Genomic DNA, 17,842 nt, shown 5'->3' with positions numbered 1-17,842 from the left:
CAATTTGTCTTTAGACTCGCTTTCTCTTGATAATCACAGGCTCTCGGGATGGGAAAAGGCAATGCTCTGGAAGATAAATAGGAACTCCTGTGGTTCTCTCCAAGCTGTGTTGGGAAACAATTAAAATGTTCCACCCTCCGGCCATACAGGCTGTCACAGATTCCCAGGTACCCAGGTGTTTGTTGTGAAAACTCTTCAGTGGTTTTCTTTGTCATTCTCGTTACAAGAGGATGGGGCCACTGTGAACGAGCCGTATCCACCTTGATTTATAGAGTCATTCGGCTCCAGTCATTGCTGCTCAATTTATTTGCTCGGCTTTGACAAAACACCTTTTCTTGCAGCCACCTTTCCTTTTCTGTGCAATTAATAATTACCATATCGTGGCGAGCGCTTTCAATCGCTTGACATGTTATGCGTTTCAACTCCATGTTAATATTAAGAATCATAATAAATAACCAAAGTATCGTTCAGTGCAGTACAAAGAATTCTTGACATGTAACGGAATGATTGATTCATAGACTGGTACTGTGTTTCCCAGAAAATAAGACCGGGTCTTATTTTCTTTTGACCCCCAAAATAAGCACTTGGCCTTACTTTTGGGAAGGTCTTATTATTATTGAGGTGCAGGAGGCGGTGAGCATGGTCACCTCATGGCTGCTGCTGTGTTTTCAGGGAGGGCTTATTTTTGGAGAAGGGATTATTTTAGCCATGCACTCAAAAGCCCAATTATGCTTATTATCCAGGGAGGTCTGATTTTCAGGGAAACAGGGTAGATTTTCAGACAAGTGTGTAGATTGGAGAGTGGAGGCCACAAGCAACAGGTCCTAGATTTGCAGTCATAGTTTCCGTTCTGAGCTATGAGAATATACAGTGATCTTCCTTGGGACTTCCTTGGGGCCCTGGGAAATAGTACCTTAGTTTAGCAGCCCACAATTTTTGGGAGCCAGGGACCAGTTCTGTGAAAAATGGTTTTTCAGCAAACCAAGTGTGTGTGGTTTCATGTGCTGCCTGCATGCCATGCGTATGTGGATGGGGCTTCACTCACTTCCATGGCCCAGTTTCTGGCTATTGTGGCTTGTTGTCTGCTGACCCCTCCAGGAGCCGAATCAGAGGAGGAGGAGGTGTGGGAGTCAGGGTCAGCATCAAGACAATCTGAGAGCTCAGAGGGGGAAGAGGGAATGGAGCTGGCACAGAGAGACAGAGTCTGGGACATCCGTCAGCCCTCAGTTGGAGAGTCAACAGCCCCCAGGTCTGGAGGTGGCTGATGAGGAAGAGGAGGAACAGCTGGGTCCAGTGCTTGACTTGCAGATATACAGAGGGCAGAGGAGAGGAGAACAGTGGAAATCTGTGGGTTGGTCCTTGAGAAGGAAGAGCCACTGCTGCTAGCAAAGCCCCATCCTTGCTCTGGGGATAAAAGGAAGGGGGCAGAGATGAATAGATGTGGCAGACCCTGAGGTGAAAGAGAAACTTTTTGCTGGGGCTTCTGGCACTCCTAATAAAGGAATCATTGATTTAACTTCAGAGGTCTTGTCGTGTTTGGGGAGCTGGGTCAGAACACTGGCGGGCTGTGGACAGTGCCGGTCACTGACCCAGGGGTCAGGGGGATCCTTGCCTTAGTTACTTTCTTGGGTTCTTTCTCAGGGATGCTTATTACTCCCTTAACGGTTACTAGAGGTGGGAGTGGGAGGCACCGTTCTTCGGTGGTTCTCCTCCTACCTCTCGGACAAGTTGCAGTCAGTGTTGGTCGGAAGACAGAGGTCGACCCCGAGGCCCCTCAATTATGGGGTGCCACAGGGATCGATCCTGTCCCCCCTCCTATTTAACATCTACATGAAGCCACTGGGTGAGATCATACGGCGGCATGGGATTAAATACCACCAATACACGGATGATACACAATTGTATCTGTCCGCCCCGTGCCAACTCAGTGAAGCAGTAGAAGTGATGGGCCAGTGCCTGGAGGCTGTCAGGGTCTGGATGGGAACGAACAAGCTTGCACTCAATCCTGACAAGACCGAATGGCTATTGATGTTCCCTCCCAAAGATTGGCTAATTATTCCATCTCTCAGTCTGGGGGTTGAAATTATACACCCCCTCAGAGAGGGTTCGCAATTTGGGAGTCCTCCTGGATCCACAGCTGACTTTAGATCACCAGTTATCGGCTGTGACCAGGGGGGTCTTTGCCCAGGCTTGCCTGGTGCACCAATTGTGACCCTATCTGGACTGGGAGGCACTTCAGATAGTCACTCACGCCCTCGTGACCTCAAGACTGGACTACTGTAATGCGCTTTACATGGGGCTGCCCTTGAAAAGTGTTCAAAGACTTCAGCTAGTCCAGAATGAAGCCGCTCGAGCGATTGTGGGTGCACCTAGGTACACCCACATTACACCTATCCTCTGCGAGCTGCACTGGCTGCCCATTGGTCTCCGGACTCGCTTCAAGGTGCTAGTTGTTACTTATAAAGCCCTACATGGCATCAGACCGGGGTACCTGAGAGACCGCCTCCTGCCAATTACCTCCCAAAGACCAATTCGATTGCACAGGCTTGGCCTTCTCCGGGTTCCATCTGCCAGCCAATGCCGGCTGGCGACTCCCCGGGGGAGAGCCTTCTCTGTTGCTGCTCCGGCCCTCTGGAACGAGCTCCCCGTGGAGATCCAGACCCTTACTACCCTCCTGGCCTTCCGTAAAGCTACTAAGTCCTGGCTGCTCCGGCAGGCTGGGGGCTGTTAAAGCACCCAGCCCCATCTTAATTGTGACTGTTGTGGATTTTAAAATTGTTTGTATTGTCTTATTTATTCCCTCCGCTGTTTATTGTGAGCCGCCCGGAGTCCTTCCGGAGTGGACGGCATAGAAAACCAATAAACCTAACCTAACCTAACCTAAGGTTTATAGAGGAGGGAGAAAGAAGTATGAGAGGATCTCTTCAAGTTGGATATTTGGCTACTGCTAGGAGCGCTAGCAAAGTAGGACTCATCAGTTCAACTTCAAGCAAGGCTGGAGAAATCCCCCCACAGACCACTATTGTAGGGTCAGTACAGGTAATCCTCGACTTACAATAGTTCATTTAGCAACTGTTCAAAGTTACAGTGACACTGAAAAAAGTTATTTATGACTGTTTTTCATACTTACGATCATTGTAGCATCCCCATGGTCATGTGATCAAAATTGGAATGCGTGGCAATTGGCATGTATTTATGACGGTTGCAGTATCCTGGGGTCATGTGATCACTATTTGTAACCTTCCTAGAAGGCTTCTGACAAGCAAAGTCAATTGGGGAAGCCAGATTTGCTTAAAGACCACATTATTCACTTAACAACTATAGTGAGTCGCTTAACGACTATGACAAAAACAGATGGGAAAATGGAGGGGGGAATTCACTTAACAACTGCCTTCCTTAGCAATAGAAATTTTGGGCTCAATTGTGGTTGTAAATTGAGGACTACCTGTAAAGACAATAAGAGAGATGGACCAATTTTTGTTGGACTAAGACCATTTTCTCATTTGTCCCTCACTAAAAACCAGCTTATAGCTCCTGATTTCTGCCATAAACTAATGATGATTACTCTTTCCCAATCTATGTTTATGACAGTTTAAAGTTATCCACAGCCGGTTTGGTCTAGTGGTTAAGGCACCAGATCAGAAACCAGGAGACGGTGAATTTTTCGTCCTGCCTTAAACAGTAATGCTATTCTATTTTCTTCGTTACTGGTTCAGTAGCGGAAGCATGCGCAGACGTGCCTTTTTTAAAAAATATATATAAGATTTTTTTATTTTTGAATAAACACAGACAAACAAAACACAAAAAAACACCACAAAAGCATCTTCCATTACAGATTATAGAAAGTGTGTCAATTGGTTACAAAAAACTTTCGTGCATCCCTTCCACAATCATCACCTATAATTCATATCAAGTTATATATTTTAAATCAAATATATTTATATATATTACTATCATCATACCTCAACCTTCATTTGACTATAATTGTTTTAACATCCTTTTATATAAAATATTCCAAAATTTAAAGAAAAACCACATAATGGCATTCCGTTAACTGTTTCCATTAGCATCCGGTAACATTACATCTTTATGACATGTTCTAAATAAATAATTGATTATATTTAACAACAAAGTTTCTAGACCTCCTTTCTTAATCACTGTTTGCAATTTATATCCAATTTCATTTTATCAAACCAGTACATATATATATACTTTATTTTTAACTAAATTTGATTTTTTTATTATAAACTTTCACACTTAACAGAATTTCTAAACTTCTTTTAGTAGTCACCATTTGCAATTTATATCAAATTTCCTCTTATCAAACCAATACATATGTATACATTGTTATCATTATCAATTATTTATCTAACTATATCAATTATCACTTCATTTTTTACATAATACTCTAAATGTAACTAAATTTGTCTAATTTTTTATTATAAGCTTTCATATATCAACCTGTGTCTTTCCGGTAATAGTGCAGTCTTATGTCTTTTGCCATTTGTGGGAATAGTCTTCTGGATGTTTCCTTAATAAGATTTGTATGGACTTTTTTTCATAACTTGTTGCTTGTTGCATATCTTATATAATCTCAAAACCCTCCATTTGCTTCTTTAATCTGCTTATCTTTGGTTATCAATAGTGCTTCTGACAAAATTTCTCTCGTTAGATCCCTCAATTCTTCTCTTTTTTCTTCTTCTATACCTTGAAATCTGGGGTAAAGCTCCTGTCCATCTATCTCCCCTTTCCATGTTCCACTCTTTCCATTTCCAACCATGCTCAGTTCACTGTTGGTATGAACAATTATCTTGTCTCTTTGTTCATTTTTCCCTTCAATTTTTAGGACTCTAGCCTCAATTTTTTCCATTTGATGAACATCTTTAATTTTTCCATCAAATTTTAGTGTTTTACAATCTATGTTTTCCAATCTCTTCTCAATTCTCTCTGTTACTTCTAACAATTTTTGAATTTCAAACATAATCTTTTGCAATATTAAGGTTTCTTTTTGATATTGTGCCATTCTTCCAAATGGTAAACACTGCCACTCTAGCTTTCAAAACTTTTTATTAGATTTGATGAAAGTTCATTTATGATCTTTCAAAACAAGGCTTTGTTTTCACTTCTCTCCAGCTGCCAATGAAGCTCCCAAAGTGCACCTGTATAAACAACCCATGTTCTTCTCCTTATCACCCTCTATAAACAAGCTGAAGAACCTTGAAGTGCAAAGTCAGAATGATCGAAGCAAAAAAAGGGCAATGTTTCCAGGACTCAAGCCTCCAGCCTCCAAGTGGCAGTGTTACTTTCTTTCCCTCTGGTATTACAACCCTCTTTATATTTCTTTTATATCTTCTTTATATTCCAGGCTTAAAAGAAACAAATTCTTAAGTGAAGCAAAATAGAAAAAAAAACCCATCCAAACCAGTATTATAAAAATAAAGAAAAAGATTTTAATCCATAGATAAAAGAGTAGAAGAAGAAAAACTAATCTGTTCACTTTAAAAAATAGGAAATATTTGCAAAAATTCCATTTATAAAAGAAAATTAAAAAAGGATAACACATTGTCCAATGTAGCTTAATTTCACCACTTATTTTCTTCTGTTTCCAAATTTAATTTAGCTTTAATTTTTTTTTGGGGGGGGCAGTCTCTTTTATAACAATAAGATTTCCTTACCAGATGGACACACTTTCTCTTTCCACTTTCCTCCCATTCCGGAGCTGTCCCAACTTCAGCAGCTTTTGGCTGCACTTCTGTCGCCGGCAAGAAGGGATTCTCTTGAATCAATCAGGGACTTTGTGATGACCCGGAGATCAGCAAGACATACTCGTCCCTGTCACCATCTCTTTGGGACGGTTTAAGTCCAGAAGGACCGACCAGTGGCAAAAGTATTGACTGCAATCTCGGAGTTCCGAGATCGCATGTCATGTCATTGCGACGTCAGATCCTGTCTAACACACAGATGTGCCCTGATGACATCTGGGTGGGTGGGCGGAGCCTCACACTGCTGCCACTACCAGTTCGCTAGAACCAGTGCGAACTGGCAGTATACCACCTCTGGCCTTTGGTATGAAAACCGGCTGGGTGACTTTGAGCCAATCGCTTTCTCAGCCCAGCCCACCTCCCAGGGTTGTAGTTGTGTAGGGAAAATAGGAGGAGGAAGGTCATCTTGGATATGTTTGGTACCTTGAGGTGTTTATCAAAATAATAAAAGCGAGATACAAATAAATAAAAACAACCCTGGTGTTTCCAGTTCTTAAGCAGAATTTTGCCTCTTGTCTGCTTCACTGTCCAGTTGAAGTAGTCAGGGCTTGAGTTCTTCTTGGCAACTCTTAGCCCCCTTAGACTCCTTTGACTGCTGGGCATTACCCTCCAGGTCCAAAGAAACTAAACACCGACTTCTGCAAAGGCATCTGCACTTCAGGCTCCTTGTAAACATATATTTATAGTCTGGGCTTGTTAAGAAAGTGACTCAAGGTTCTGCCAATTTTGTGTATTGCTAGGTTAAATTGGGATTGCAGCTACTGTGAGAGGTCTGGTCAGGGGTGGGTTCCTGCCGGTACTACTACCAGTGCCCAAAAAATTTTCTGTGTGCGCACGCCCTTTGCTCATATGCACGCCAGATGCACGCTCTGCGTGTGTACACATTTGCACTTTAAAAGGTCTGTGCATACGCACCCCATTAAAAAAGGGTGGAAATTATATTTTTTTCAATGAAAATTGTTCGGCGCATTTGCAGAACAGAAAATAAAGATGGTGGTGGCCAGGATAGAACCGGTACGGTCACGTGTCTGCCCGAGTTACTACCTATTCAGACGAACCGGGCCGAACCAGCAGGAACCCACCTCTGGTTCTGGTCCTCGGGCCCTCCAGAAGCTTTGTACATACTTCTTACTGTTTTTATTCTTTTTATGTTCTGTGAGGCTTCCTAGTGGAGTGCCATAGCTATTGCCTTGCCTGGGCAAAGTGTGGACCAGACTTGTTTCCCCAGGCCAGTGGTTGGCAAACCGTGCCTCACGAGCCACATGCGGCTCTTTGGCCCTCTCCTGAGGCTCCCTGCTGACCCAATTGCGCAATCTGCTCCCCCCCCCCCCCCGAGAAGGCATGAGCCTCTTGCCTGCTGTTGTGATTCCGCGTCCTTCGCAGGCAACTCAGTGTTGGGAAGAGCTCCAGCCCTTTTCTTGTGCTCATTTCTTGCGCATGCAGGCGCGCAAGCAAAATACCCTCCTGGGCCAAGATCAAGGCGGAGGGGACAATGACTCTCCTCCCACTGTCGCCACTGCGCAATTAGGTGAGTAACTGGGTATGCAGTGCAGGGGAGCCACGCTGTGCAGGAGACTCCTCAGCGCCAGACTCAGGTCAGTGACAGGGAGGAGGGGAATGGGGAGCAGCAGCTGGTTGGGTGCAGGGAGGGAAGAGCTCCAGCTCTCCTGCGCTGTACAGGGCTCTCCTTGTACAGGGCTCTGGAACTCTTTCTTCTCTGCATCCAGTGACGGTTGCTGCAGTTCCTTCCTGAGCTAATACGAAGGGGACCGTGGCTGGTGCTGAGTCTGGTGCTGAGGAGTCTCCTGTGCAGCATGGCTCTCCTGCACAGCACAGTCAGCTACTCACTTCTCAGTGGCGGCAACGGAAGGAGTCGCTGTCCCCGCCGCTGTGATCCCGGCCCAGGAGGGTATTTTGCTTGCGCACGCAAGAAAGAGATGAAAGAGAAAAGGAGAGAAAGAGAGAGAGATAGAGAGAGATAGAAATGAAAGAGACTGGAAGGAGAGAATGGAAGAGAGGGAAAAGAGAGGGAAACAAATTAGAGAGAGAAGGGGGAGAGAGAGAGAGAAATGAAAGAGAGCTGAAGGGAGAGAATGAGAGGGAAAAGAGAGGGAAACAAATCAGGGGAAGGAAAGAAAGAAAGAAAGAAAGAAAGAAAGAAAGAAAGACTAACTTTCTCAGACCTATGACGAAAGCAATGGCAAGCTAGATCTCTTGCCAAGAAAACTGGAAGCAAGTCTGATTTTTTAAAAGAAAATAACAGAGATGGCAAAAAATGCATCTGAAAATACGATTATTTATAATTTTGGATAACGTATTATATTGTCAAACTCAAAAAGAAATCAAAATAGGGCTTCGAGGGGAGGGGCTGCCGCCGTCGGGAGCTAAGTAAAGCTCCTGCCAGGACTCTGGTTCGTATATCTTATAAGATCTATAGATATCTCTCCTTTCTGGCAGAAAGGGGCAGGGAGAAGGTCAGTCGTTAGGATCTCTTTGTAATTCATAGCTTTTTTTTTTTGCTGTGAATGGAGAAGAGGTTCAACATTAGCTGAGCCTTTACTCCGGCCAGTTTTCCGCGCTGCTTTTTTTTGCAGCCTAGGCAGATTGCCTCCCCCCCAGGACAAAACTAAGCTATTTAAAAGCCAATTCGGGCGGGGAACATTCCCGAGGAACTTTCTCTATTACTATTTAAAATACCAGCTTCAATCTCGCAAAAGGCTCCCTCTCTTCTTTTTTTAACTGCGTCACAAGATGGCGATCTCGTAGCTTTTGTGTTTGATCTGACGCAGCTAGCTGACCCTACCCTCCTGAAGGCTTCTCCGTACTAATTGCTAAAAGATTATCTGAGGGGAGCACAGACTTTGATTTTTGGCTCGCTGGATTCTCTTATTTTTATTCTGGAATGGCTCCCAAACTTAGACAGAAGCGCCTCCTTAATAATATATCTCCCAAAAATGCCATGAAGCCGCTACCCTTGTTTCCTACACCCTCCACGGGAGATTTGCTAACACAAGAATTCCTTCTTAAAACGCTTAATGATTTCAGACAGGAGATTAATCAACTGATTTCGGATTTATCTGATGAATTTGATGCTAAAATTGCTCAGGCAAAGCAGGATATAATCGGGGTAATGACAGTCATGACAGATTATATTGCTGAAACGGAGGACAAATTGGAACTTTTGGAAGAAAGTAACCTTAATCTGATATCAAAAATTCAAACGTTAGAACAGGAAATTGAATCTGCACAAAAAGAAATTGTCAAATTAAATTATAACAAGTCTGCCTTTGCTATACGTGTTAGAGGGCTGCGTGAAAACCAACAGGAGAATTTGAAACAGACATTCTTTGAGGCTTTCAGCCGCTTGGTGGGAAGTCCGGGACTTAACTTTGATTGGCAGATTCAAAGAATTTACCGCCAGAATTCCTGGGTAGCAAAACAGCGACAGCTTCCGAGGGACATAATAATATACTTTACTACAAGGGAATCTAGAAATGAGATAACACAGAGGCTCTACGGAAAGAGGTTGAGAATTGACGGGGACGACTTGATTGTTTTTAAGGAAATACCATTTCAAATGTTAAGATCAAGGAGACAGTATGCTTTCTTAACCGAAGAACTCAGAAACTCTCAGATTTCATATAGATGGGAAGTCCCAGCTGGTATTACAGTTACATTTGGCGACCAAAAACACCGCATTAACTCTGTCTGTGAAGCCCGAAAATTTTACTACGAGACCCTGAAGGCGGGACTTCCTGATTCATCCGGATCTGGGGAGAGACAGGGAGAAGGAGAAGACAAACAGCGAGACACGTGGTTACAAGGTGGAGCGTGTTGCTTTTCTCTTCCGGAAGGGCAGAAGACTAAAGAATAAAGACTAGCGATGTTTTTAAAGCTTTATGATTTCCGTCTGGGATAAAATGGAAAAGTGGCATATCGATGATGAGACATGGAGACTGAAAGAAGCGTTGCTGATTGGGGACATATATTGTACAGAAATTTTGTTTGAACTCTAACTTTAATTGCGCATGAACTATTCTTTTAGGTGAAGAGAGCGGAAATTGTGATCTTTTTGAGTTGTGGTTTGGGACAAACGGAGTTGGGAGGTGCGTGGGAGAGGGAAGGGCAGCGAAAGTTTAATTAGATTACATGGGGCTAGAACGTAAGCTGATGTTTGTTTGAGTTGCTATATTAATATAAGGTTAAGAAAGTTTGGTCGGAGAATCTTCAGGAAAGTGGAGTAAATATGGGAGGAGCAACGAATATGGATAAAATATATATGTGGATATGGATAAAGGCAGGGTGGAAGGTAAAAAATTTATATGTGGAGGTGGGTAAGGATAGAAAGGGAGGTGTTGGAAATGAAAAATGAAAGAAGTATTTGAGTTAATGGTGTTATAGAAAGGTTTGGATACTTGGATAAAAAAGGAGATAAATTAAAGGTTTGAATAGATAGACAAAGCAAGGAGATTTTTAGTTGGGGAATTCTAACTGATCAACTTACCTGGCTCTAATATAGTTTGAAACCCTGCAAGTAGTAAAATAATCGAAATTTGGAATGAGTCACATTGATTAAGATCTATAGATAATGGGAAGCTGTGGTAACGTAGTGGGCTTATGACCCTTTTTGTTTCTTTCTCCTTTTTGTGTGTGAGTGTGGGTGTTTTTTTTTTTATTATTTCTTATTTTCTACTATTTTTCCTTTTTCTTTTTGGCTACTTTTATCTTACTTTTTTTAAATTTTAAAGTTAGTTGGCCTTATTATACTTAAATGCTTGTTAAAGAATTATGCCGGGCATGGGACCTGCGAAGCCGTAAGGGGGTTAGGGAGGGGGGATTATAGGGGGGAGGGGGGAGGGTGGAATTACAGTTTCAATCCTTAGAACAATAAGAATTCACTTGTGTACTGCCGTTTTTTTTTTTTTTTTTTTCTTTTTCTTTTTTTCTTTCTCTACTTTTATTGTAAAAAACAAATTGAATTGTATGGATACACCAAAGTGGGGAGAAGAGGGAAAGAGAAGGGAGAAGTAAAGAGGGAGTGAGAGGGAATGTAAGGAGGGTAAATGGAGGGAGGGGGAGATGTCTGAGGGGGAAGGGAAGTAGAAGAGGGGAATGTTGGAGGGGTGAAAGGAAAGTTGGAGGGGGAAGAGAGGGTGTATGGGGGAATGAAGTGTTATGTTGGGGGGTTTTTTTTTTTTTTTCCTTTTTTCTTTGCACAGTATATAAGTGATTGTACAAAATGAAAATGAAAATGAAAATGAAATAAAATATTTAAAACTAAAAAAAAAAAAAAAAAAAAAAAAAAGAAATCAAAATATATATCCTATTGCTGTTAGTACAATCTTGCCAGCTTCTATCAACTTAGAGTTCACTATGAAAAGATTACAGAGAAGCAATTTCCTACAATTAATAACTTTATTTTGGATTTGCTATCGTATTCAATGAGAAAGAAAGAAAAAGAAAGAGGGAAAGGGAAGGAAAGGAATAAAGGAAGGAAAAAGAGAAAGGGAGAGGAAAAATAGAGAAAAACAGAAATGAGAGGGAGGGGGAGAGAAGAGAGAGAGAGAGACTATTTCCACAGAAAACACCGAGCCATGAAACCTGGGTAGGCATGTCTGGGGGGATGGGGATGTCATGTGACTGGGTGGGAGTGATGTTGAGTTGGCCACACCCACCCAGGTTTTGTGGTTCCTGGTGTTTTCTTTTCTTTGGGAAATGGACCCAAGTGGCTCTTTGAGTGTTTAAGATTGCCAACCCCTGCCCCAGGCGATCTGTGCAATGCAATGCAGTGGTCCAGACTTACTTAGCTGCCCCTTCATACAAAGCTGCCCCCTGACTGAAGGTTGCAGCATCTTGCAATCCTATGAGTGTGATTTGTGACTTCTCCAGCTGGTTTCCAACAATAGCAAGAGCAAGAGCAGATTTATATACCGTTTCACAGTGCTTTATTGCCCTCTCTAAGCACTTTACAGAATCAGCATATTGCCCCCAACAATCTGGGTCCTCATTTTACCAATCTTGGCAGGATGGAACGCTGAGTCAACCTTTAGCCTGGTGAGATTCGTACTGCCGAATTGCAAGCAGTCAGCAGTCAACAGAAGTAGCCTGCAGTACTGCACTCTAACCATTGCACCACCCCACTTTTTCAAGGACAATTGGGGGATTGCTTAACGACTGTGTCTGGTCATGGGATAACTCATTTTATGACCGTCCTGACTTAGGATGGAAATTCCAACCCCAATTCTGGTCATAAGAGGAGGACTACCTGTAGATATTAGTGAGCTCCACCAACAGAGAGAGTGAGAAGGAAGAGCTTTTCATTGCAAAATATTAGTTGATGAGGGGGTGATACTGGAAAAACTTGAATACCAGAGGTGGTATTCTACCGGTTCTGACTGGTTCGCCTGAACTGGTAGCAGAAATCGCGTGTGGCCCATCCGCGGCTCTATGGCATCCCATTTAGGCCCTTTTTTAGCCAAAAGCACATGAACAGAATGTGAGCGTGTGTGCTTGAATTTGAGAACCAGTAGGGAAGGTAAGTGAATACCACCTCTGATGTGGACCTAAATGTTTTGGCCAAGACAAAGATAAGCATGTTAATAAAAGGCAATTTCCCTTGATGGAAAATTGGGCTATGCCATGGACTGATACATAAAGTCATACATGAAGCGATTACTGAATGGTAGAATTCTAGTTTCAAAGGAAGAGAACATGACATATGAAGGTAGGTGAAGAGGTTGCACAATGCAAGATTTTTTTCTTGAAAATAATTAAGAATGCATAATATATGTAGTCCTTCAATTACAACCATTCATTTTATGACTGTTTGAAATTTCAGTGGCACCACAAAATTAACTTATGACTGTTTTTCACACTTTTTGTAGCATCCCTATGGTAACATGATCAAAATTCACTTGCTTGGCAACTGGCATGTACTTATGACAGTTGCAGTGTCCTGGGGTCATGTGATCAGCTTTTGCAACTTTCTGACAAGCAAAGACAATGGGGGAGCCAGATTCACTTAACAACTGTGTTACTCACTTAACAACTGTGGTGAGTCATTTAAAAACTGTGGCAAGAAAGATCGTAAAATGGGGCAACACTTGCTAACTTTTTCATTTAGCAACAGAAATTTTGGCTCCAGTTGTGGTTGTAAGTCAAGGATATTTGTAAAACTCTGTGCCCACATTGAGTAGAATGTTGAACAAACCCAAATGCAAATAAATAAATAAACCCCACGCCAGTATTTTTTTACTTGAAGTAGTTTGACAGGGGCAGCAAATTGTAGCGAATGAAAATGCACTTGTTAACAATTATTATTTTAAATGTATTGGCTGCCCAATTCCAATGGACTCTGGGCTACGGAAAACATCAAAACAGTTAAAAAATTGAATCATAAAAAAAGCCCAGATTTAAATAATTGATTGGACAACAAAAGTGACAACACAAAACAAGTGCCATGGCAGAAACAACATCAACCCAACAGGCCTAAGCCCAAAGCCAGTTTTTCAAGGCCTTCTGGCCCTCCAGGTGAGAGGGTGTCCTCTTTATCTCTAGGGGAACACTGTTCCAGAGGGTGGGGGCTGCATCTCCTCAGTTGGCGCCAGGGGACAAGGTTCAATGGAAGGGACTTGGAGTACATTCACTCTGCTGGAACGTCCTGGACAGGCGGCATCGGTTGGAGATAAGTGGTCTCTCAGATATTAGGTTTTCTCCACAACCATTGAAAGAACCAGAAATAGAACAAGATGTCTAATGGCTTCTTCACTCTCTCTCCCTTCCCTTCCCTTGGCAAAAATGTGAAAGCAATCTGGCAGTGATCTCACCCATCGCTACCTCCCTCCAAGATGTCTCCCCTCAGGATAGAACATGGCAGCAGGAGTGGCCTCCTGGGAGGCTGGAGCTTCTTAGTTTTGGGCCCCCTGGCAGAGGCTGCTCCTTGGGAAATTCTTCCAAATTCATCCTTCCTTCCTAGCAGGATGCTGGTCCTGCTGAAAGCTTTAGTGAGTCACCGGGACTCTTTCCCCTCTCTCATGTTCGTGATAGCGAAAAATGAATGGTAGGACTCCTCTGGCAGGGGCACAGCTTGACAGAGGGCTGCAGCTGGCCTCAGCTATTGCAAGCAAGGCAAAAAAGCTGGCTGGAGGTAGGGGTTTCACCCTGCATAGTGGGAGGCTGAAAGGAATAGGAATTCCATTCCTTGTCATCAGATTCCACTTGTAAATAGCAATAGCACTTAGACTTATATACCACTTCATAGTGCTTTTACATTCCTCTCTAAGCAGTTTAAAGAGTCAGCTGATTGCCCCCAACAATCTGGGTCGTCATTTTACCCACCTCGGAAGGATGGAAGGCTGAGTCAACCTTGAGCCTGGTGAGAGTTGAACTGCCAAATTGCAGGCAGCCGGCAGTCAGCAGAAGTAGCCTGCAGTACTGCATTCTAACCATTGCGCCATCATGGCTCATGCCCCCTTGCTGCCTTGTTTTTTTTTTAATTAAATAATTTTATTGCTTTTAACTTTGCAAGGTACCTGATGTTTAGCGATGGTTCAAAGTTATGGCACTTCTGTGAAAAGCGACTTATGATCTGTACTTGCACTTACGACAGTCAGAACGCGCTCCCTCCTCAGGGTCACATGATCAGCGATTCAAGTGCTTGGCAACCAGCTCACATTAATGACTGACTGGTCGCAGCATTCTGTGGTCAGATGATCGTGATTTGTGACTTAGTTTGCTGATTCTCAACAAAAAAACAAAAAAAACACCCACTGCGTTGATTCATAAAAATTGTCATAAAATCAGGTCTGATTGATTTTACGACAGCAATGACTTATAACCAAAAATAAATAAATCCCTGTCTCAGCTGTGATTGTAATTCTAGGTCTACCTGCATGGTTATTCCATCTAATTAGCCTATGTATCATGTTCCCAATGCAGAATTCATACTCAAGTAGCCTTTATTTTCTCTACCTTGAAACCACACTTCCAGTTTAGCGGAATGGAAAAAATTCCCCTTCTCCCAATCCCATTTCTTTCTGAAACCAAACCAGCAATACTCCCAAAGGAGTAGCTGGAGAGTGAGCTCTCTTCCTGGCATCCAAACCCTTGCAAATAATCAAAACCAAATCTATGTATCAACCATGCACAACATGATTCAAATCTAATCTTGGAGCGTCTGGGCTTTGAAGTGTGCAGAATCTATTGACATCTCGATCAATTACGTGAGAAACATGGAGATAATTTCCCCAGAACTTTTCTTTTCAATTCACAATCACATTCCCATTCCTGAGGTGGAACGCCAATAATCTATTAGGTCTGGGACTGCCCTTTCCCTCTGAGCTTTTTTTAACGCATTTTCGCTCCTGGACAAAACCAGCAGGAAATAGCAGGGAAAAATTCATGCCTGTAGTAGGAAGTAATCCTATAATGTATGCCAGGAGAGACAGAACCTCAAAGAAGGGAGAACCATCAGCTCAGGGGGTTAACCTGAAAGCAAAACTCATGTCCAAACCACACACATTAAAGCAAGTCTGTCACGGTGCTGAGGGATCAGCGCAACCAACATACCTCCTGGCAGGCTTATGGGCCCACAGCCATGTTCCTTCTCCATCTTGTTTTCCTCAATGTAGATCCGTTTGATACAGAGTCTCCATAACCCAAAGTGAGCTGTCTCACAGGTAGTGTTGTATTCCTCCACCTTAGGATTCAGCACAGCCCAATGGTCGGTCACCACTGCCGTGAACATCAAGGCAACCCCTATCAGAATAATAGCAAAGGTCACCCGGACTCTGAGAGCCTTGCCTTCGGTCATGGCTGGAAAACGTAGGGTAGAAAGAGGGGCTAGGCGCTGCTTTTGCCCCTCTGGCAAGGAGCACCGAGAGTTGCCGGAGGCGTCTCCCAAAAGGCTTGGAGTAGCTAAGCATGTTCAAATGTCATTCCTGCTATCTCAGAGGGGAGGAGGTTGGGGGCTGGGGGAAGATGGGTAATCGGCTACGGGTACACCTGTTGGGATCCATCAGATGACGGGACTGGCTGGGACTGAGGAACTGCTATTAATGTGTAGAAGGGCTGTTCAAATTACAGGGTAGTTAGGGAATTCCAAAGTCAGACATGAAGCACAACTGTGTGCAAAGAAATGATTCCCTTCACCATGCTCCTTCTGCCCCAGTTTGCATGAGGTTGTGTGCATACTCTTCAAGAATACTTATGAATGCTATCTGCTTGTTACAGCAGAACTGGAAATGTCTATCCTACGCTCCAGCTAAGTCAAATCAAGAAAAGCTGGGTTGTCTTTCTAGACTTCAATGTTGGCTTATGTGTGTGGTCGCTTTTGGATATAAGCAGTCTGTTTTGGCTGCTCACACAGAGTGGTGAGAAGCTGGAATGAACATTAGGAATTCACCAGTTACTGCTTAGCTTTTTGTCTCGTCCCAGTAGATTTGTGTCCTCAAAAGAAGCTTTTGATTTTTCTTACTGAATATAGTTTGCCAATCGGAACTGGGAAGGGATGAGAGAATGAATGGCTTTCACTCACTGGCTTTCATGCCCAAACGAGGTCTAGAACTCACAATCTCCTGGTTTCTAAGTCAGCACTTAGAATAGTGTTTTCTAAGACCACACATCTTAAAATGGCTAAGGTTGGAAACCACTGATCTAGAATGTTGTTATTGTTCCGGTACACAAAAGAAAATGCAGCAAGACTGCAGAAACTATTCTGCAGAATGTATAGATGCATTAAATGTGCCTGTGAAAATGTTTTTTAGACTTCTGGAAAAAAAAGTACAAGATGAGCAACATTCGACCAGCACAGTGTGACTTCATGCTGAGTAGAAAGTATGTAGGCCAGATGTTTGCTCTTCAGCAAATCACTGAGGAACAGATGAAGGTGAGGAATACTACAGCACAATTTTTGACCCAGTAAAAATATATATAAAGAGATGAATAGGCTTATTTATATATTATCTTTATTGCTTTATTAGATAGATCCTTGATGGTGAACCTATGGCAAGTGTGCCACAGGTGGCATGCAGAGCCATTTGTTAGGGCACAAGAGTCATGCACGCACTGGCCAGCTGACTTCAGCCTTCTTTTGAGGCCGCTTTTCGCCCCCTGGAGGTTTCCTTGAAGTCTCCGGAACGCAAAAAAAAACCAATCCTATGGGCAAACCAGAAGTTTGGGAAAGCACTTCTGGTTTGCTCATAGGGCCGTTTTTCGCCCCCCAGAGCCTTCAGGAGGCACCCCTGAAGGCTCTGGAGGGCAAAAAACGACCCTACAAGCAAACCGGAATAATGATCAATGACTTATCATTTTGTTTTCTGTACGCTAAACACTTATACACTGGAGACAAATTCCTTGTGTATTCAATCACACTTGGCCAATTAAGTATTCTCTTCTCTTCTCATCGTTCCACTGCACTCCACTCCATTTCATTCCATTGTATTTGACATTCAACCTTTACTCTAATCCTCAAGGCTTTAATGCATAGTGAATATGTTGAATTTTGGAACAGCTTGGCCTATACTGAAGGTTGCTGAATATAAGAAAAATTAATCCACAGCAATTCTTGAAGAAGTTAATTGGGGAGAAAGAGATATTAATACAACTCATGAAAAGTTCACTCACCTCTGATTTGCCAATGACACTGAGATGATCAATCACAACATCAGAGAAGATGAAAACTGTTTAAACAAGCTCAATGAAGTGAGTAATGCAGTTAGCTTTAAGATCAATAGAAACAAAACTCAATACATGTGCAACTGATTTTGCCAATATCCGAAAATGAAGCTTGGAAAAGAGCCAATAGAAGAGGTGAATTTTTCCATCTAGCTTGGTCAGGAAATCAATATTTCATACAAAATTGACCAAGAAGTATCACAAAGGAGAACAGTAGTTCAGCTCAGCTCCACTTTAATGACATAAAAACATTTCCCCAGCAGATGGGAAACCCCAAGACAAGAGCAAATACTTTCCACACCTTGACCTTTGCAGCAAGAACCCATGGATGTGACATGTGGAACTGACAGAAATCAGATGTAGAAACGTTTGGAGTGACATCGTGCACAATGGAAAGATAAATGCTA

General features: G+C 42.8%; 2 protein-coding genes across 2 annotated transcripts in view; one reads left to right on the top strand and one right to left on the bottom strand.

The window, feature by feature from the left end:
• Nucleotides 1-15,742, bottom strand: part of CACNG1 (calcium voltage-gated channel auxiliary subunit gamma 1) — a 41,967-nt gene extending 26,225 nt beyond the window's left edge. Inside the window, exon 1 of the mRNA XM_087707854.1 lies at nucleotides 15,330-15,742. Coding sequence (XP_087563980.1) covers nucleotides 15,330-15,573 — 244 coding nt within the window. The 5' untranslated portion in view covers nucleotides 15,574-15,742. The remainder of the gene's footprint in view (nucleotides 1-15,329) is intronic.
• Nucleotides 8,122-10,321, top strand: LOC148048206 (uncharacterized). The gene is made up of 2 exons (XM_087710226.1): nucleotides 8,122-9,924; nucleotides 9,974-10,321. Exon 1 carries the CDS (start codon nucleotides 8,665-8,667, stop codon nucleotides 9,634-9,636), a length of 972 nt encoding a protein of 323 aa, XP_087566352.1. The 5' UTR covers nucleotides 8,122-8,664; the 3' UTR covers nucleotides 9,637-9,924; nucleotides 9,974-10,321.
• Nucleotides 15,743-17,842: the final 2,100 nt, after the last annotated feature.

Source organism: Thamnophis sirtalis, unplaced genomic scaffold (genome assembly GCF_051295495.1).
Source record: "Thamnophis sirtalis isolate CommonGarterSnake01/CBP01778 unplaced genomic scaffold, rThaSir2_p1.2 scaffold_3, whole genome shotgun sequence".
NCBI lineage: Eukaryota > Metazoa > Chordata > Lepidosauria > Squamata > Natricidae > Thamnophis > Thamnophis sirtalis.
This window is presented reverse-complemented; position numbering and strand designations above follow the sequence as displayed.